The sequence below is a fragment of the Alligator mississippiensis genome, chromosome 3 (assembly GCF_030867095.1).
Source record: "Alligator mississippiensis isolate rAllMis1 chromosome 3, rAllMis1, whole genome shotgun sequence".
In the NCBI taxonomy this organism is placed as follows: Eukaryota; Metazoa; Chordata; order Crocodylia; family Alligatoridae; genus Alligator; species Alligator mississippiensis.
Genome location: NC_081826.1, coordinates 238,005,634 through 238,026,636, shown reverse-complemented (window position 1 = coordinate 238,026,636; position 21,003 = coordinate 238,005,634). Strand labels below are relative to the sequence as shown.

Genomic DNA, 21,003 nt, shown 5'->3' with positions numbered 1-21,003 from the left:
TTTGCTTGAGAAGCATCTATGGATGCAAGCCAGTGTTTTGGTCGCTTTACTAGCCGCAGCATCGCATTGCAGGCTCATGTTCATCTTGTGGTCAATGATGACCCCCAAGTCTCTTTCTTCCATAGTGCTAGCCAACATAGCACTGCCAAGCCTATAAGGATGCTGCGGGTTTTTTTTCCCAAGGTGGAGAACCTTGCATTTATCGGCGTTGAACACCATCAGATTCTCGTCCGCCCACTTCCTGAGCCTGTCCAGGTCAGCCTGGATCATCTGCCTGTCTTCTGGTGTGGATGCTTTGCCCCAAAGTTTGGTATCATCTGTGAACATGGCCAGTCTACTTCTGACTCCAGTGTCCACATCATTAATGAAGATGTTGAACAGTATGGGTCCAAGGACAGAACCTTGGGGGACCCCACTGGTCACAGGACACCACGATGAGTGACTTCCATCAATTACTACCCTCTGGGTCCGACCCCGGAGCCAATTTTCCAGCCAGTGGATCGTGGAGGACCCAAGGCAACAATTGGCCAGTTTCTCCAAGAGACGATCATGGGACACCAGATCGAAGGCTTTTTTGAAGTCAAGATATATGACATCAATCTCATCTCCCTTGTCCAGGTGATAGGTCACCTGGTCGTCGAAGGAAATGAGATTGGTCAAGCAAGACCTACCCGCAACAAACCCATGCTGGCTATCCCTTAAGATGTTGGCATCAGCCAGTCCATTAAGGATGGCCTCCTTAATAAACTTTTCTAAGATCTTCCCCGGGATAGAAGTCAGGCTGATGGGCCTATAGTTAGCCGGATCCACTTTCCTCCCTTTCTTGAAGATAGGCACCACATTGGCCTTCTTCCAGTCTTCGGGCACTACACCAGAGCGCCAAGAGTTTTCAAAGATCCACGCTAGAGGCTGGGCTATGATGCTCGCCAGCTCCTTGAGTACCCTGGGGTGAAGATTGTCAGGGCCGGCTGACTTGAAGGTATCCAGCTTCTCAAGATGTTCCTTCACAAAGTCAGCATTAATGGAGGGCAGGGGATCACTCTCACCCAGACTTCCCGGCCCTGTACCGGGCATGGGCGTCCCATGGGGCTGATGAAAGACTGACGCAAAGTACCTGTTTAATAGGTTGGCTTTTTCCTGGGCGTCAGTTGTCAGTTGCCCCATCTGGTTCAGCAGGGGTCCAGCGTTGCCCCTGCTTTTCCTCCGGCTCCCCACATATCTGAAAAAGGACTTTTTATTGTCTTTGATGCTCAAAGCTAGCTGGAGTTCAGTTGCAGCCTTGGCTTTCCTGGTCAGCTCCCTACAGGACCGGACCAGTGCAGAATAATCCTCCTTGGAGGTGACTCCCATCCTTTGTAGGCCTTTCTTTTTAGCCTCAGGAGGTCTGCTAGATCCCTGGAGAGCCAGGGGGGCTGCTGTGCCCTCTTGCTGCCTTTCCTCCGAGATGGAATAGACTTAGTTTGTGCATTGAGGATCGCTCCCTTGAGGAGCAACCACTCTTCTTGAACTCCCCTCTCCCTGTGGTCACAGTCCTTAGGGCCTCACTGACAAGCCTCCTGAGCTTGTCAAAGTCAGCTTTCCTGAAGTCAAGGACTTCCGTGTTGCTGACCAACTTGCCAACTTTTCGGCGGATGGTGAAGGTGATCAGCTCGTGGTCGCTGTCACCCAGCTTCCCATCGATCACTAGGTCGCCGACTAGGTCATCCCCAGTAGCCAGCACCAGGTCGAGCAGCGCTTTGCCTCTCGTTGGCCCATAGACTTCTTGAGTCATGTAGAGGTCATCCACGCACGAGAGGAAGCTCTGCGACCGCTCAGGTTTTGCTGAGCGATCCTCCCACGAGATGTCTGGGTAATTGAAGTCACCCATGACAACCATGGTCCTGGAGCAAGCTGCCTCAGCCAGTTCCTGGGCAAACTCCTGGTCAAGCTCAGGACTTTGGGTGGGAGGTCTGTAATAGACTCCCACCATTGTGTCCCCTGTGCCGTGTTCCCCACGGATTTTAACCCAGAGGGTCTCCAGCCGTCCACCCTGGTCGCCAATATCAGCTTGCAGGGACGTGTAGCTTTCCTTGACACAGAGAGCTACACCCCCGCCCCTTTTCTCTACACGATCCCTCCTGTACAGGGCATAGCCATCTATACCCGTGGTCCAGTCATGGGTGGAGTCCCACCAGGTCTCCGTGATCCCTATGACATCGTAATTGTTTGCACTGAGCAGGAGGATGAGCTCCTCTTGCTTATTCCCCAAGCTCCTGGCATTAGTGTAGAGGCAGGCAAGTGCCCCCTGGGGGGCTCCTTCCTTGCCCACAGATTTTGCCGGGGTGGGCTCCCTTGAGTGCTGTGATCCGCTGGCTTTGCAAGGATTGCTCAGTGGGCCAGCAGTGGCGGTAGTCCCCCCGTCCCCCAACGGGTTTAGTTTAAAGCCCCGTGGAGCAGGTCAGCCAGTCTGGCTGAGAAGAGCCTCCTCCCTAGGGGAGAGAGGTGGAGACCATCTCTTCCCAGCAGCTCGCTACCTCTCTCGCCAAAGAGTGGGCTGTGGTCATGAAAGCCAAAGCCTTCCTGACGACACCAGCGCCGCAGTCTTTGGTTATTCTGAAGTCTTTCATATAAATATGACTTCAGAATAAAGTCGTATACTAAGACTTCAGGAAGGCCTTCGATACGGTATCCCACCCCGTAATGGTGAACAAGCTAAGAGGCTGTGATTTGGATGACTGCACAGTCCGGTGGGTGGCGAATTGGCTAGAGGGCCGCACCCAAAGAGTGGATGGGTTGGTCTCGACCTGGAAGGGTGTGGGCAGTGGGGTCCCGCAGGGCTCGGTCCTTGGACCGATACTCTTTAATGTCTTCATCAGCGACTTGGACGAGGGAGTCAAATGTACTCTGTCCAAGTTTGCAGATGACACAAAACTATGGGGAGAAGTGGACGCGCCGGAGGGCAGGGAACAGCTGCAGGCAGACCTGGATAGGTTGGACAAGTGGGCAGAAAACAACAGGATGCAGTTCAACAAGGAGAAATGCAAAGTGCTGCACCTAGGGAGGAAAAATGTCCAGCACACCTACAGCCTAGGGAATGACCTGCTGGGTGGCACAGAGGTGGAAAGGGATCTTGGAGTCCTAATGGACTCCAAGATGAACATGAGCCGCCAGTGTGACAAAGCCATCAGAAAAGCCAATGGCACTTTATCATGCATCAGCAGATGCATGACGAATAGGTCCAGGGAGGTGATACTTCCCCTCTATAGGGCGCTGGTCAGACCGCAGTTGGAGTACTGCGTGCAATTCTGGGCGCCGCACTTCAAGAAGGATGCGGATAACCTGGAGAGGGTCCAGAGAAGGGCAACTCGTATGGTCAAGGGCCTGCAGACCAAGCCCTATGAGGAGAGACTAGAGAAACTGGACCTTTTCAGCCTCCGCAAGAGAAGGTTGAGAGGCGACCTTGTGGCTGCCTATAAGTTCATCACGGGGGCACAGAAGGGAATTGGTGAGTATTTATTCACCAAGGCACCCCCGGGGGTTACAAGAAACAATGGCCACAAACTAGCAGAGAGCAGATTTAGGTTGGACATTAGGAAGAACTTCTTCACAGTTCGAGTGGCCAAGGTCTGGAACAGGCTCCCAAGGGAGGTGGTGCTCTCCCCTACCCTGGGGGTCTTCAAGAGGAGGTTAGACGAGTATCTAGCTGGGGTCATCTAGACCCAGCACTCTTTCCTGTTTATGCAGGGGGTCGGACTCAATGATCTACTGAGGTCCCTTCCGACCCTAACATCTATGAATCTATGAACCCCAAGGGTTTATAGCTATTATGCAATTGATATGATGTTATAATAAATTCTGCAAATATCAGTAAATATTGTGTTATAGTATAGTGGCCAAATAGCCTAGTGTCCATGTATAGTTTGTAGCTGTTGTGCCCTCCTCTCAACTCCAAGAAAGAATCTAGTTCTGCAGGTGTCTGAAACGTTGAGCAAATACAACAAATATTTGATAGTTAAAGTAGTCAGTCATGTCTAATTAGGCACTGTATGCATGTGACTTACATACATATTGCATTTTTAAATGCAACATAGGCAAAATTGTTTTGCCAAAGGGAGATATGGAATCAGAATTTTCTCAGATGGAATTGGTGTCTGAAAAGTTTTCTTGCCAGCTGTCCCAGTTTGGCCTTAGCTCTGAGTCAGCTTGCGTCCTTCCTTACTTTTTTCTACAATACATTAGAGCCCTAGAAAATTAGGGTTGGAAAGGACCCCAGGAGGTTACCTAATCCAGTGGTTCTCAACCTTTTTTGTACCAGGACCCATTTGTAATCATCAACGGCCAGTCCTTACCCAGTGCCCCTTGCCCCAGCCCCCCAGTTTGTGGGGCAAGGGGTGGATGTGGGGGGTGGGCACATGGGTGTGGGGCATGGGTGGGCCCCCAAGCAACCCCTCACAGGCTGGAACTCTGACAGCCAGCAAGGGAAAACCACAGTTTCCCACGTTTTTCTCATTTAAAGAAAACTTTATTTTTTAAGTTTATTCGTGACTCTTCCGTATATTCTTTTGGGTTGCGACCCGTGGGTTGAGAAATGCTGACCTAGTCCAAACCTCTGCTCAAAGTAGGACCATCCCCAACTAGATTGTTCCATCCAGGGCTTTGTTGAGCTGGGTCTTAAAAACCTCCAAGGATGGAGATTCCACCACCTCTCTGGGTAACCCATTCCACTGCTTCACCACTCTCCTAATGAGAGTGTGCTTCTTAATATCGAACCTAAACTTCTCTTGCTGCACCCTGAGACCATTGCTCCTTGTTCTGTCATCTGCCACCACTAAGAACAGTCTAGCTCCATCCTCTTTGTAACCCCCCTTCAGATAGTTAAAGGCTGCTATCAAATGCCCCCTTCAGTTTTCTCTTCTGCAGATTAAATAAGCCCAGTTTCCTCAGCCTCTCCTCATAAATCATGTGCCCCAGCCCCTTACCCATTTTTGTTGCCCTCTGCTGGACTCTCCAACTTGTCCATATCCTTTCTGTAGGGGGAGCTCAAAACTGGACACAGTACTCCAGGTGTGGCTTCACCAGTGCTGAATAGAGGGAAAGGCAGGCAAGGTTCTTTGGGTAGCTGTGATATCTTTTATTAGACCAGCTGAGCAGTTGGAAAGTTCTTAGCAAGCATTTGGGTGCAATCGCCCTTCTTCAGGCATAAGGAGTCTCTGCTGTTCTGAGACTCCAAGAAATGAGATAAGTGTGGCAGGATGCCAGTGAGAACGTAAATAGGTAGAAATTAGGAAAACAAAAAGTAAAGCAGAGAAGGTAGGGGGGGAAAAGCAGGGGAAAAAAAGCCAAAGGTGAGTAAGGGAGACACTACAGTGGTAGTAATGATTACTTTCCTCGATCTGCTGGCAACACTCCTACTAGTGCAGCCCAGTAGGTTGTTAGCCTTCTTGGCAGCAAGGGCACACTGTTAGCTCATCTTTATCTTATTATCCACTGTAACCCTCAGGTCCTTTTCTGCAGAGTTTCTGTTTAGCCAGTTGGTCCCAAGCCTGTAGCTATGCATGGGATTCTTTTTTTTTTTTTTTTTAAGTGCAGGTCTTTGCACTTGTCCTTGTTGAACCTCATGAGATTTCTTTTGGCCCAATACTCCAATTTGTCTAGGTCACACTGAATCCTAGTCCTACCCTCTAGTATATCTACTACTCTCCCCAGCTTGGTTTCATCCACAAACTTGCTGAGGGTGCACTCCATCCCACCTTCCAGATTGCAAATGAAGATATTGAACAAAACCAGCCCCAGGGCTGAAACTTTGGGCACTCCACTTGATACTGACTAGACCTGGAGCCGTTGATCACTACCTGTTGCACCTGACGATCCAGCCAGCTTTCTATCCACCTTACAATCCATTCATCCAATCCATGCTTCCTTAGTTTGTTTGCAAGAATGTTGTGGGAGAGTGTATCAATGCTTTGCTAAAGTCAAGGTATATTACACCTACTGCTTTCCCCTCATTCACAGAGTCCATCATCTCATCATAGAAGGCAATCAGGTTGGTCAGGCCTGACTTGCCCTTGGGGAATCCATCCTGACTGTTCCTGATCACTTTGTTCTCCTTCAAATGCTTAGAAATGGATTCCTTGAGGACCTGCTCCATGATTTTTTTTTTTCTGGGGACTGAGGTGAGGCTGACTGGTCTGTAGTTCTCTGGATCCACCTTCTCTTCCATTTCTAAAAGATGGACACTATATTTGCTCTTTTCCAATTGTCTGGGGCCTCCCCCAGTCTTCACAAGTTTTCGAAGGTAATAGCCAGAGGCTTTGCAATCACATCAGCCAACACCCTCAGCACCCTCCCTCAGATGCATTGCATCCGCCCCATAGACTTGTACATGTCTAGCTTTCCTAAATGTTTCCTAACCTGTTGTTTCACCACTGAGGGCTGCTCACTTCCTCCCCAAACTGTTCTGCCCAGTGCAGTAATTTGGGAGCTGACCTTGCCTGTGAAGACCTAGGGAAAAAAGGCATGGAGTACTTCAGTCTTTTCCTCCTCCTCTGTCACTAGGTTGCCGCCCCATTCAGTAAGGGACACACTTTCCCTGGCCTTCCTTTTGTTGCTAACATACTTGTAGAAACCCTTTTTGTTACCCTTCATGTCCCTTGCTAACTGCAATTCCATTTGTGCTTTGGCCTTCCTAATTTCATCCCTGCATGCCCAAGCAATATTCTTATACTCCTCCTAGTCATTTGTTCAATCTTCCACTTCTTGTAAGCTTTCTTTTTGTGTTTAAGCTAACTCAAGTTCTCTGCTAAGCCAATATGGTCATCTGACATATGTACTATTCTTCCTGCATATCGGGATGGTTCGTTTCTGCACCCTGAGTAAGATTTCTTTAAAATACAACCAAGTCTCCTGGACTTTTCCCCCACAGACTGGCCTCCCAAGGGATCCTGCCCATAATTTCCCTGAGTGAATTGAAGGCTGCTTTTCTGAAGTCCGTGATCCATATTCTGCTGTTCTCCTTTTTTCCTTTTGTCAGGATCCTGAACTTGATCATCTCGTGGTCACTGCTGCCAAGTTGCCATCCACTTCTACATCCCCCACCAATTCTTTTGTCTGTGAGCGAGGCCCCTTTGTTCAGGACCTTTGTTAGGTAGGGCCTTTTGTCACACTCAGGCAGCAAGCAATCGGCAATCAGCCTTCTCAGCTGCTTACAGCACACGTCCAGGAACACAATTCGCCAAGCACACAGGCCACCCTAGCTCACTTACCTTCCCAGAGCAAGATCTGGTTCTTGGTTCCTCTTTCCTTCCTCCTCCCGCTCCCAGTGAACTGCTTGCAAACTGTCCTTCTGTTTGCTTCTTTTTGCTGCTCATCATCATTATTAATCTCATTTATTATTAATAATAAAAGGTCACCTGACCAAACTAGGCCTTCAGTGAGAACTACAGATTGTTCTAAAGGAGGACATGCAGGGGGAACTGTTTGGAACCTAATAAATCTATTTCATGCTACATCAAAAGGAAGAGAATCCATCAGTCTTTTAAATAAGTTAGCATTGCAAAACTAACAGATAAAAAAACCCCCAAAACCCCAGGAAAAGCTTTTTGTCTTTTAAGTAAGGAGAGAGAGAGAGAGAGAGAGAGAGAGAGAGAGAGAGAGAGAGTGTGCATGTGTGTAAAAGATAAAAAGATGCAGTTTTGATATGGAAATACACTTTAAGAAACTAAAAGTTGGTCTCAGGCTTTTGGGAACCACTTTCTATACCCTATATAGCTATGAAAAAGTTTTTTAAACCTTTCAGTAAACTCAAATATATTTACAGAGAGAAGAGGATGTGACAGCTTATAACTTGTTACTGCATTATGTGCCAACAGTAAAAGGCCTTGTAAGCAGATGAGAAGGATAATCATAATAGTTAGATGGAAATTTTTACCATAATGTACAGGGATTTAGATACATTAATATTAATGGTTACTGATGTCTGAATCCCATCACTGAAAAATTACTCCTTTAGGATTTCAAGACATCCAGATACAAATTGGGAGTTGAAGGAGAATGAAGAAAGTCATACACAGTGAAATTTATGGTGATTTTTTTTTTTTTGGTATTCACAATTTACACATCTATTTTGTTCTTCATGGTTTTTTAACATGGAACTGATTGCCATTGCATTATATTGTATTGAATTGCCGCTGTAGTGTCCTCCAGTAGTACATTAAGCAAAGTAACTCACGTTCGTCATGTATTTTGTTTCCTCTTTGAATTGAAATGGTCAAATTTTTATATTTTTTCTAGGGATTTACCTTTTTATTTTTATTGAAATTGATTCAATAAATCAATTATTTATTGCTGATTTATTTTTATTGTGCAGGACTTGAACAAAAAAGCTACAGAGTACATGCCCTTAAAAAAATAGGGAGTAAGGATGAGTTGTTGGGCATGGGGTTTCTGCTCCAGCTGCAGAAAAGCCCACTTGAAAGGGAATTGTTGGGAATGCAATGGAGAGTGGCTGCTGACCCTACATGTATGGTTTGTTCTGCATGGCACTGTAGAAACTGAGAATGAGTTGTGAATAGGTTGAAGTTATTTGGACTAAGTAATTAATAGATAGGACATACTGCCCCTAAAATGCCCTGATTTTGATCTGTAATGCAGATGGCAGGGTGATGTGGTACCTTGTAGATAGATTAAATGGTTTGGAGAGTTATGAGCTCTCATAGGCTACAGCCTAGTTTTGTCAGATGCAATGAATGGACTTATGGAGAGCAGATGTATAAATAGAAGGGAATATGGTCATGTAAATACAAAGGATAAGAAAAGGAGAAATAAAGGACCAGGCACTGCTGAGAGGTGAAGGTGTGTTGAGGAAATTAAAGGGGATAAACAAAGGATGTAACCCATTGAAGGACATAGGGGTTATAAAACCTGGCCCAGGTAAAGGGATAAGAATCCATAGTCTCTTTTGAGACCATGCTTAATACATTCCAGTCTGTGGATGATTTCTTGTTCACATTCAAATCTGTTGTTAAAGTTTTGTTGTTTAAGAACAGCTACTCCGAGGTCAGTGATGAGAGGTCTAGGTGTTGTGCTACAGGCTTTTGTGTCTTTCTCAAATTAATGTCGATTGGTGTCCATTCATTCTATAATGTACCGGTCCAGTGTTTATGTTGCTGTAGGGATGGTGTTAATGTAGGGATCCATTCTTTAATGCCTCTTCAATGTTTATAGTGGAGAGGCACTGTAATCAGGTAATGGCTTCTATAACATTGATAGATAGGCAGGTGAATGAACCAGAAATGTTATATTTTGTGGTGTTTGGTCCAGTGATGACGTGTTCAGTGTTGATGAGGGGGCAAGGATGACATTTGGGTCTGTTGTGAGGCCTGGTGCCTTGGTGAGTTAAGAGTTAAATAGTCTGTTGCTGGAGAGATGTTGTTTTAGGTCAGGGGGCAGCCTGAAAGACAGGACACGCTTGTTTCCCAAGGCTGCCATGAGACAGCTGTCATTTTTCTGGAGGGGTTGGATGTCATTAGTGCTGTCTCCTAGGTATCTAAGATAGGGGCAGTAGGTTAAAACAAGAGGGATTCTGGTGGCCTTGTAATGAGATTGGGAGTAACAGGTTATAGTAGTGTCTGACCCTGGCTCTAGTGATTTGAATGGCTATGGTTTTGGGATTGTATTGTAAGTGTAGCAGTCCCTGCTCTGCATCCCTAAGGTATATATACCAGTTTGTAGATGTGATTGTAACATAGAGCTTGACTGTAGATAATGGATCTAGTGGTGCATTTAGGATGCAATTGTGTAGTGTGGAGGTAGTATGGACAGTTGTCTGACATCTTCAGTTCCAGAAAGAGACAAAAGCCTGTGGATTGTGTTTAAGTATGGTCTTAACAAAACTCTGGATTCTTATCCATTACCTGGATGAGCTTCTATAATCCCTATATTCTTCAGTGGGTTAACTCAATGCCTCAAATCTCTTCAACCCACCTTCACCTCTCTCAGCAGAGGCCTCTATCCTTTGCATTAAAATAACCATATTCCTCTCTGCAAGCCATTCCTAGCATCTGATGAAGTATATTTTAATGTATGAAGCCTTATGCATCTCTGAATGAGTTAGTCTATAAGGTGCCCCACTGCCCTGCCTTCTGATTAACTTCAGACTAACATGGCTAACTACTTCTCTCTCTAGTTCAGTGGCTCTTAAACGTTTTGGTCTCGAGGGAGCTCTCCATAACTTTTGTGAATTGAGTGACATCTAATTTAAAAAATGACTTTATATATTACGGTGTTTATCTCCTTGTAGAAGGGCTGGGCAGTGGGAGTGGGGGATTGGTCAGTCAGGGACAAGCTTAAGCCTGCGCTTTTCTCCTTATACCTCATGGCACTCTTTAAAGGATGTGGTGGCACCCTGGTTGAGGATCACTGCTGAAGTTAATCTGTGAGGTGCATCTGTACCCCACTTTATCTCTAGATCTGTAATGAGTAGAAAAACTACCATGACAGGTCCATAATGACTGGAGAGCAGTACTCTTTAAAAAAAAAAAAAAAAAAAAAAAAAAAGTCTTGTTGTCAAAAGAACTGAGGACTTAATAAAAGCTTCTCAAAGTACTTGCTTTGCTGTATTTTTCTGTACTTAAGTACGCTTTTTCATGTAACTGGTTTCTAATGATAACGGAACTCTCTATTTTATCACACAATGTAAAGCTACTGGATAAATAAAACATAAACATTAAACTAGTTATTGAGGTAGACAAATGACAGATACATAATAGAAAGGAGCAAGATAAGTAATATTTGAGCAGAGCATTTCATAAAATGTAGTTGCAGAAGAAAGTACACACTCAACATGATATTAAACATCATTTTGTGACATTTTCCAATAGGTGGTACTGCTTACAGAAGGTTTAAGTTCTCGAGCAGGTCTTCTGGTAGAATTAAGGAACCATTTAGAGCGTCTTGCTGAGAAGCTCACGTAAGTAGGGAAGATATGTTTGCATTTGTAATTTTTCTTTAATTTTTCTTGGATTAAATGTATCCCAATGCAGGAGTTACCCAAGGCCCTTTGTGCATCTCATTAACGGCTTTAAGTAGAGGTTTGAGTGACCCGTCTACATAATGGGGAATACTACTACTTGTATCTACACCAGAGAATTTCTTTCTGATTCTATCCCAGGTGACTAAAAGTACTTGCCTGCGGGTGTGTCTACAAGTGCCCCTATGGCGCCATTGTTACTTGCTGTCATTTAGTACTTTCTTTTGGAAGTACTAAATAATGGTGCAGTAACAGCTCAGCTAGCACTGCACCGGGCCAGTGGTGCAGGGTTAGTTTTAGCTGCTATATTGCTGTAGCAACATGCTATAGTGAGGGAGTGTGTTGCTACATTAATGTAGCTGCAGTATTATGGTTTTTGCCTGCTGATGCTACATTGCCATAGCTTGTTGCTGTGGCAACGTAGCATCTCATGTAGACATGCCCTGTATTTCTGAAGATTAAGTGCATTTTTAAACCTTAGTATTTCATTGCATTTTTTTTCTTCCCATTAGCTTGCTATCTTTCATGAACTTGATTAACTGTTTAACTTGCACTCCATGTTAGTGAAAATATGGAGTTAGTTGTATTGGACTTAAACTCCTTTAGGACCTCAATATATATATACTTTTGCTGAACTTGACTACAGACTTTTTCTTTTGTAGAACTAGGTGCATATTCATTTTGCCTTCAGCTTAAAATTTTATTAACTTCCCCATGGAAATCCCTGTGGCAGCTTACTGAATGCCTTACTCAAGTCAATATTTACTAAGAGAAATTTTTGGTATGTAGTTGCCCATTTTATCTAGGTCAGGTTTTGGAGTCTATTGCATGTAGGTGTTACATGGTATAATTTTTTTGCAGAAGCTTATAGAATGTATACACTCTTCACACTTTCAGGTTATACTTCACACACAGACAGATGCACACAGACAGTTGCATGGTTTACAAGCAGAGGTCAAACGCACCTTTCTTTTTACATCCGTATTATAACTTTTATTATGTGCCTATGGCAACCTCTGGGTGTACCCACAAAATAACTTTTGACAGCATACTGGGCTGCATTAGTAGGAGCATTTCCCGCAGATCAAGGGAACTGAATATTACCCTGTATTCAGCACTGGTGAAGCCACATGTGAAGTACTGTGTCCATTTTTAGGCCCGCCCCCTCTCCCCTCCCCCCCGAAAGGATGTGGACAAATTGGAGACAGTCTAGCATAGGGCAACAAAAATGATTAGGGGGTGGGTAACATGATTTACAAGGAGAGACTGAAGGAGCTGAACTTATTTAGTCTGGAGAAGAGAAGAGTGAGGTGGGGTTTAATAGCAACCTTCAACTACCTTGAGGGTGGTTCAAAAGAGGATGGAGCGAGACTGTTCTCAGTGGCGACAGATGAAAGAACAAACAATCAAATATATCCTTTCAGAATAAAGGATATATTTTTTTAAATGTACTGTTTCCCCCTTTTCAATTCTCTGCTTATAGCCTAATATAATCTTATGAACTTCAGTGGAATTAAGTGGTAGGCAGCAGGGCAGTATATTCTGTCTTGGAGATGACATCTATAGTTTCACATTAAACCTTATTAGGTACCCATGCTGACAGGTAGCAAACAAATTCTTGAAGTAAATAATAGATAATGGTTAAAAATGAAACAAACAAACTATATATGTAAAGAACTACAGAGCTGAAATATATTCTGGAACCCCTAGTACAAACAGTACTCTTTTAATGCACTATAGGAGGTATCTCAACAGTAAAGTATTTATAAAGCATTCCATTTATTTTTTTTGCAGTGTTTGCATTCTTTGGACTTTCAAGTTTTAAAATAAATTTTAAATGAGAGCTTTATTACCTCTGTTGTACTGCTCTATCCCCACAAGCCAATAAGGAATCCAAAACATCCTGTGATGAACAAGAACATTTTTAGCAAGCTAAGATCTCTTAGGATTGTTGGAATCTTGAATGCTGATTACGAAAAATGTAATATTAAAAATAAGAATCCATACAATATTAGAGGGAAGTAGATTTCTTAAATATTTCAAAGACTCTAGGATTTACTATATTCTATTAATATCTAGCTTAGACGATGATTTTCCAATACAGTTTTAAAACCTGCACTCACCCTATCCACTTTGCATATCTATAGCTAGATGGATCTCTGGTTTATAAAGAGTTGTCTTTTTAATTCCTATTAAATCTTAATTTGGATTATTCACTTGGATAAAACCTTGATTTTTTTGTACCTTACAAATAGAGCTCATTTTTCATGCTTAGGATTTAGATCTTTACTACATGTGCTTTTGTTAAATAGTAGGCTGGGTTGATTTTAATAGCATTACAATATAGTGCATGCACACATTTTTCTTTTAAAACCAAATTTAACCAGGTTTTTACTTGGCGGTGAAGACAGCTTATCTGAAGTACCAGTTTCCCGAGCTGACCTTATACAAATGATTGAAATATGTCAGGCCCTGAAAAACCAACTGGAAAGAAACCATAAAGTAAGTTGTTCTCATGTAAGGATTTTACTTTACTTTAACTACTTTTACTCCATTCACTTGTGGGTTGTTTTGCAATTACCAGTATTTAGAATATGCTTTTAAATACTCATCACTATGATAACATTTTAGGAAATATTTTCCTCCCTTCTGCATTGTCTTGTAGAGTCTAGCAACTTTTTGATGATGTACAAGCAAATTTCTCCCCTAGAAAAGTTAATTTTCCCTTACAGAATTCAAATTCATGTTTGCTTTGGAATTCAACATCACCAAATGACAAAGAACCTGTCCATAGCCATATTTTCAAAAAATGTGTATGTTTTTTATTTTTTGTTTTACCTCATCCCATAGTTTAAGAGAACAAAACCTTCAAGATTATTATTCATAGCAAGGCAGATTAGAGTAGTATTCTGTACTATATAAATTGCTTCTTGCTTGTAGATTAAAGGAATCCCCATCATTGTTGTTAACTGACTGTAAAAAAGTAAAGCTAAAACCACTGATCTGTAAAGTCCATAAATTGAGCTGCCCATAAAAAAAGCCTAAGAACCTATGAGCTTGATTTGAGCTTGGATGCAGGTGTTGCTAGACAGAAGAGCAGCATCACGTTGTGTCTGAGCGGGAGAACAGCTCAGCACACTTTAGGGAGCTCTCTGTCAGGGACTTGTGGCCCCCACTTCCCTTTCCCCACTCCCCAGCCACATATTGCTACTGTGTCCCAGCTGTCTTTTGCTTGTAATGGCTGCTTGTCTGGAAGATGTACAGGCTGTGTGCTACCAGGCAATCTAAGGCACTAGGAGAGACAGGGAGTGGTGTAATGTGGTCAGGATGCAGATGTGGAGGCCAGAAGAGGGGGTAAGGGTGGAGGGTGAGGATTTCTGCAAGTACAGGGTGAGCAGGGCCAGTGGGGGTCAAGTTGGGGTGGGGACACCATATTACAGGGTATGATTGGGAGTACCAGGGTGTGGGGGCAAGTAGGGGACTTCTGGGGTGTGGCAGCACAGTGTAAAACCATTGTTGCAGTCAAGTAATATTTTTTTGTTCTGGGTGGGGGCTTGAGCCAGATTTAGAGGTTGGTGTTAAACCCCTAAATTTGAACCTGACCTTTGTTTCTACTATTCAGAGCCTGGCAGAAGGGTTGCATTTACATTATGTAAAACATATCAGTAAAAAAAAAAGTTAATAATACCATTTTTGGTCGTCGGTAAAAAGTTTGCAAATTGTCAGTTAAAAAAATTTCTTGAGTTGGCAATCCTGATCCCTGTGTAACATGTTAAGAAATCTCTTCTTGAGGCCATTTATGCATATGCTTAATTTTAGGACTACAGAGTCTCATTGGTTTCAGTGGGACTGCTTATGTGCTTTATGTATGTGCATAAGTGTTTGCAGGATCAAGGCCTTATGACAATAGTTTGACCCTTGCTACATAATATCACATGATAATTAGATAGTCATGTATGTGCACAACTTCCTTAGCCTGGAGAAAGTCAAAACTCTGATTCTATGAAATACAAATGGAGACCTCTGTATATAGTTCATAAATTAAAATCAGTGCTCTGATTAATTACAGCTGGTAAAATACCAGACTGATTGCTGAATGTAGATGGGTCAAAGAGAAGAAAATAATGGTTTTCATAGAGCTAGGAGAATATCTAAAACAGTATTTTTAATTATTTGTTCACATTTATTTTGGTATTTGTGACCCTTTTAACACCTTTTCTTGAACACTGTTATGAGGATTTTTTCAAACTATTGAACTAAAAGGTGGAGAGAATGCACGAGTTCTGTGTTTACAATAAGATTTGAGTTGCAAGTGACTAATTCAAGCCTTCTGCTTTTAATATAAATTGTTTTGCCCATTTGTGAAGAATAAATTGCACCATATGGTTCAGGAGAATGTTCACACAGAGCAATTAGATACAGAAGATCCTCAAGCAGTACTTAGCAAGCTACAAAATGAAATTTGTCACCATAAAACTTTGGTCAAATAGTCTATGAATGATCAAATTTGTAAAAATGGAGTCAGTTCATGGGCAATCTACAAGTAAGGAAATAAGGGTTGAATTAAACTAATAGTTTATTGTGAACAGGTAGTGCACCCATACTTTTTAATAGGTAATTTTTCTTTTTTAGCTGTTTCCAACAACCTGACCCACCTTGGAAGAAAAGCTATAGGGGTCAGAAAAACATCATCTGAAATATGCAATATGTTTACAATGTTCTAGTACATTTACTATTTCTGAAGTCAACGATTTTAGGAATCATTTTCTGTTTTCCCCCCTCCTCCCAATAATAACAATTTGAAATACAAGAAGATAGTGAACAGATTTGATCTGAATCACAATGTAGAGAAGCTTGAGGATTATTGGATGTGATAGTTGGATAAAAAGAAACAAATGTTCTGTCTGACCTGCTGCTTTCCAGTGATGACGTGACTAGAGACAGAAAATCGTTAGAACAAGAACAAGGTTATATTTCAAACTAATGAAATTTTTGCCAATTTTTTTCTATAGTCTGATTGGAATTTCATCACTGTACTGCAAACCTTGTGTACATGTTGGAGGGCAAGGGTAAGTTTATGCTGCTGGGATAGCTTTAGCTATGGTTTTCCTTTATTATGTTTCAAAAGGCCCAGTTGTTTCAGAAGCTTTGGTCCTGTAATATTACGCATTTCTCATTCTGTAGGTCAGTTTCACTAGTACTATTGACCTTTTTGAGCCTATGCTGTCTCCAAATTTGGAGAGACATTTACTTTTATAGTACAAAGTTGCTAAGGATTTGTGTGTTTGTGTTGGCAGTTTTAGCTGTATCTTTGCTATAAAATTCAACTACGACATGGAAATAGCCTTTCCTTTTTAATGATAGTTGTGATTATTTTTCAGTTCTTTATACGGAAGAAAGTCTAGCAGTTCGTTCTAGCTAAATCCATTACATTTCTTTTATAGGCATTTTACAAATTGAATTGGCAAAAGCCCCAATCAACCATACTCATATTTATGTATTCACTTATTTTTTTTATTTCTTGTGTGTAGTTGGTTTCTTTTGCAAATGTTTCAGATAACTTTATTTTCAGCAAATATTCAAGAATACATTGAACCCTGTTTTTCTTGTTTTCAACTTCACTTGAAGCCAGTGGAAGTTGAAGATACTCAGCAACTCTGAAGTTCTCAGAATTTAATATATACATGAGCATTACAGAAATTATCCACTGGGTGGCTACTGTGACTGAGAAAAGTAGTAGCTTTCTATGTGATTGCTTTAGAAAAACTTTTTGTTTCCAGGTATCCTTCTGGTACTCTTCCATGTATTCTTTTGGGTGAAGAAGAAATAAATCCAGATTTTCTACTATGAAAAGTGTTTATGATCTTAATGGGAAAAGTGTGATAGAATAATGTATTTCATATCTGAGAATATATTCTAAAGCATGTATCTGAACTCCAATTTCACTTTATCATATGTAATTTTTTTTCTGAGGAGGAATAAGAGCTTTAAACAGATTTGAGATCTTGTAATTACATGTTTGAACAGAGAGAATCATAAAATTTATGGCTTTCACTCTGTATGCAAAATACTAAAGAATTTCTTAAAGATCAATTTTAATATTTTTAAAATCAGAAGATAATCCTTAATGCTTTGCTAAAAGTGAAATGAAACCAGGATTTTAATGTGTAAAAAGCAAATGTAAAGTTATTCTTTTGCAGAATAATATTGAATGTAACAATCAATTTAAGTCAAATTGATACCTACATTTTTTAATTAGGAAAAAGGTAAAAGTTAGAGTTTGGGAACCCATCTGTTTTTTATCACATAAACTGAGTTGATTTGCCTAGCAATAATTGAAACATTTTCCGAGGAAACCAAAAATACATTTTTTTTACAAGTCCGTGTCAGGGAAGAAAACAAGCACCGACACTCATGGGCTTCAAGTCAAAGTCTCTCTTTTAGATCTCACACCAACCCCCCAGTGTGCAATCTGGCTGTAACAGGTGGAACTGGGGTGGGGTTAGGGAAATGAATCCTACGTTATTTTCTATTTCGTAAGCAGCACATGGCTACTCTCTTGTTGGCTTATCTTTCACAGGTGTATGCTATAACAGAAAACAATCCAGAGGCAAGAAAATGATTTGCTTTTGTTAGTTCTAAAATATATTTTCCTCTGACATGTAAATCTCTTTTTGCAGTTTTTTGAAACTTTATTGTAGAAAACTTAACACTAAGATTTTTATGATGGAACAATATGAGATGAGAATTGCCATTGAGGATTCTTTCTGATTTGATTGTTGTCTGATTGCGTTAAGACAGGGTTGTCCAGCTTGCGGCTTGAGGGCTGGTTTAATTTATGGCCTATGGGCTCCTACCTGGGCTCTGCTTTTCTTACTGCTCCAGTTTCTACTTTGTACTACTGCCTACAGGGGTGGGGTGAGGTGATGTGGTTTGTGGAGCCCAGGGAGCTTGTGAGTTAAGGGGCCTTAGGGCCCTTGTGCTGTGGGGATGGAGGTGCCTACGCACCTTGGAGTAGGGGTGGGGTGTCTGCGTGGCATGTGGCCCCCAGGCAGTCCAAAATTGGACAGCCTTATGCTAGGGTAAAACTGTACATGTGTTTTAGGTGCATGTGTTTTAGAGGACAAACAGTTAAAGGGCTGACACACTTTTATTTCATGACTACAATTGAAGTCTGGTCTATATTTAAAAGCTGTTCAGTTCTGTTTAAATTGGTTAAGCTTGTGTTTTGTTTTTATCATAGCCAACGACTGAAGGAACTAGCTACAAGAGCAGCAAAGGGAGGGCTGTCTGTCGCAGGACCATGCCCCAAGGGCAGCCATGCATTCTCCTGGTGGCCATGCAACTCCTGCCTCCCCACTCCAACTCCTCAGGGCACCCTCCCTTTTCCTCACCTGCCACATCCTGATGAACCTATTAGTTTTGAGAGGCTGCCCCAGGGTCCCAGAATGAGCCTGTGTTCATTTTGCCTGATTTGTACCTCTTGTACCTGACTGGCCCTGCCTTGCCTCTTGGGTAATATGTTAGGGCCCTCTCGCCCTATCAGTGCCTCAGGGTACCAACTGCCTTGCATGCTATATTCATGGCCTCCTTCCTTCCCTGTAGCCATGCCTATGCCTCGCAGATATTACTCAATTGTTTGTTTGGAGGGAGTCTCCTGGCCCCAACACAGATTTTGGCCCTCAGGTCTTGAACCTCTGTCCAGACCTCAGCTTTCTTGGCCTTCGCCCTTTTATTTTGGCTGCACCCCTTAGACCAGGTCCACTGCCCTGGACCTTGGCTCCTGGGCCCCAGATCCATCTCGTACTCACGCGCTCTGGCCCCCAGCACCAGGCTGCACTCTTCTCATTGTCTCAGCCCTCTGGGTCCTTGACCTTGGACTGGGCTGCTTGTTGCAGAGTGCCCCACTAGGCACCCTCTGTGGCCTCCACACCTTCCCTATAGCCACAACCTGATACTCTGGTTTTAAGCTCAAAATAACATAACAGAAAAGAAAGCAAGATGCTTGACAAACTGAAAGTCTTCCCCACTCAGGCTTAACATTGTCTGCAAACCATACCTTCTTTAGAGCCCTCTTAGTAAGGTGGCAATCCATTCTGTTTCTCCTGAGACGGCCCTGGATTTTGAAGGCTAGTCCCCTTAATCCTTAAGGCTCAAGATTAAAATGAGCATCCTGGGTGCAGAGCACAGTCTGGTGGGGAAGACAAGCAGTTTTGTGCCACAGGAAGGTAGCCGGGCACGCACTGTGGCTGCCCTGCATGCCTGTTGCAGCATGCTGCTCCACTTCTGCCTCTCTCTGCAATGCAGTACTGATTTAGGAGCAGGAGGGGAGGCAGCATCCTGGATGTCCTGTATTTCCAACCGGGATGGATGATCACCCTACTTCTCAGCCCAACTCCCTTGAATGGCTAGGGTGCCTACTGGTTGGTCTCCAGCACCCCTTCTCTCCCAGGAGCTTCTCTTCCTGAAGCAAGCAGGGGAAGACTGCCTGCCTGTCCTCGGACCTTGGGCTTACATGCCCCAAAGCCCCAACCCTTCTTGTCCCATGGCTCCCCAGCGATACACAGAGGCTTCTATTTGAGGCAGTTGGCAGCCTGCCTCCTTCTGCTGCAGCCACTAGTTGTTAAAGTGACAGAGTCCTTGGCCTTGTTATACTGTCCTAGGCAAGAAATAGGTAAGTCCTTGCTCCTTAGGGTAATAAATGTGTTTGTTCATTGTTTGTAGGATTGATGGTTCGTTTGCAGTTTGTAGATGTAGTATGCAGAGTCTCTTTTAAGGGGCTTTGTCTAGTGAGCAGAACAGAGGGCTTGCACATGAGGGTGCAAGGGAAGCTTTTTACCTTTTATTACAGTTAAGGACACTTAACCCTTGTTCTAACAGTACGGAGTGACACTGGAAGAAGATGTTAGGATGCAACGTACATGTGTACACTAGTATAGCAAAGCTATTGCAACTTTAATCCTGTTTTGGCTAGGTTTAATTAAGTAATTAGGTCACTTGTACAGCTAAAGGAGTATGGAAATCTCATGGCTGCAGTGTAACAGCCGATGCTTGCTCTCCTGCAGCAACCTACCTCCATTTCTAAAGCAGTTAAAAGTTATATTTACTCATAGCAGAGGGGGCATGACTGATTATAAGCAAACGGTTTAAAAGTAGTCAGTGAATGGAACACAGTAAACAGGGGTGCCTGTGGGACAGTGTGTAAGAGAAATATCTATAAAATGGATTTGGTTTAAATCTATAGAACCCATTGGTTGGACTTGGGATGGACAGATATCTTTGTAGTGTTAGAGAAAAAGTAATACTAGCAATTATGTAATTTTGGGAGGCTTTAATTTTCAGGTACAGATAAAGAGCAAACAGTGCTAATAATGGTAGAGCAGAGATGATGGACAGTGTATTTGTTTCACTAGTTACTGAGGTCATGCTGTCTTAGACATAGTTTTGATAAGTATGGAGGGCATTATAGGCAAATGAAGAGCATAATAGGAAATAGCTTTGGATCAAGCAATTGTGAGTTTTGTTTGGCATAAATTGAATAGAAAAATAATAGAGAGACCCGTTAATGTTCTTGACTTCATAGGGTAAATTTTAAAAAATTAAGGAAGCTACGTTTAGAGAGCTGAATTGATACCTCATGTACTTGACAGAGGCTTGGAACTTCTAAGGTATAAAAACTATCCAGGTCTGTTACCTTAAGCAAGGGGAGACCTTTCAGGAAGGGCTGCAGAAATGACTATGAATAACTTCTTCAAAAAGGATGTTGGGGGCAAGTCATGACAAGGTGGACTGATCAGCTAAGAAAGGTATATCCTCAAAGTCAGCAGGCATAGAGATAAAGTGGAAATCACCAAAAGTTGAGTTAGACTTGCAGATGAACAAACAGCAAAAAGTTACTTTGGCCATAAGAATAAAGAACAACAAAAAAAAAAAGGGTGGGAGATAGCTAGTTCATTTTGAAGCTGTTGCCCAAAAATATTGGAATACTTCTCTGGAAA

The 21,003-nt window shown here is 42.6% G+C and overlaps 1 protein-coding gene across 2 annotated transcripts in view; it reads left to right on the top strand.

Annotated features, from left to right (window-relative positions):
* Positions 1-21,003, top strand: part of LOC102560227 (uncharacterized) — a 233,822-nt gene that overhangs the window by 56,612 nt on the left and 156,207 nt on the right. Inside the window, exons 5-7 of one of the 2 annotated variants that reach the window (XM_019483897.2) lie at positions 10,857-10,945; positions 13,393-13,507; positions 16,018-16,074. In XM_019483897.2, the coding sequence (XP_019339442.1) occupies positions 10,857-10,945; positions 13,393-13,507; positions 16,018-16,074 (261 nt within the window). The remainder of the gene's footprint in view (positions 1-10,856; positions 10,946-13,392; positions 13,508-16,017; positions 16,075-21,003) is intronic. The other variant, XM_019483882.2, reaches the window with a different exon arrangement.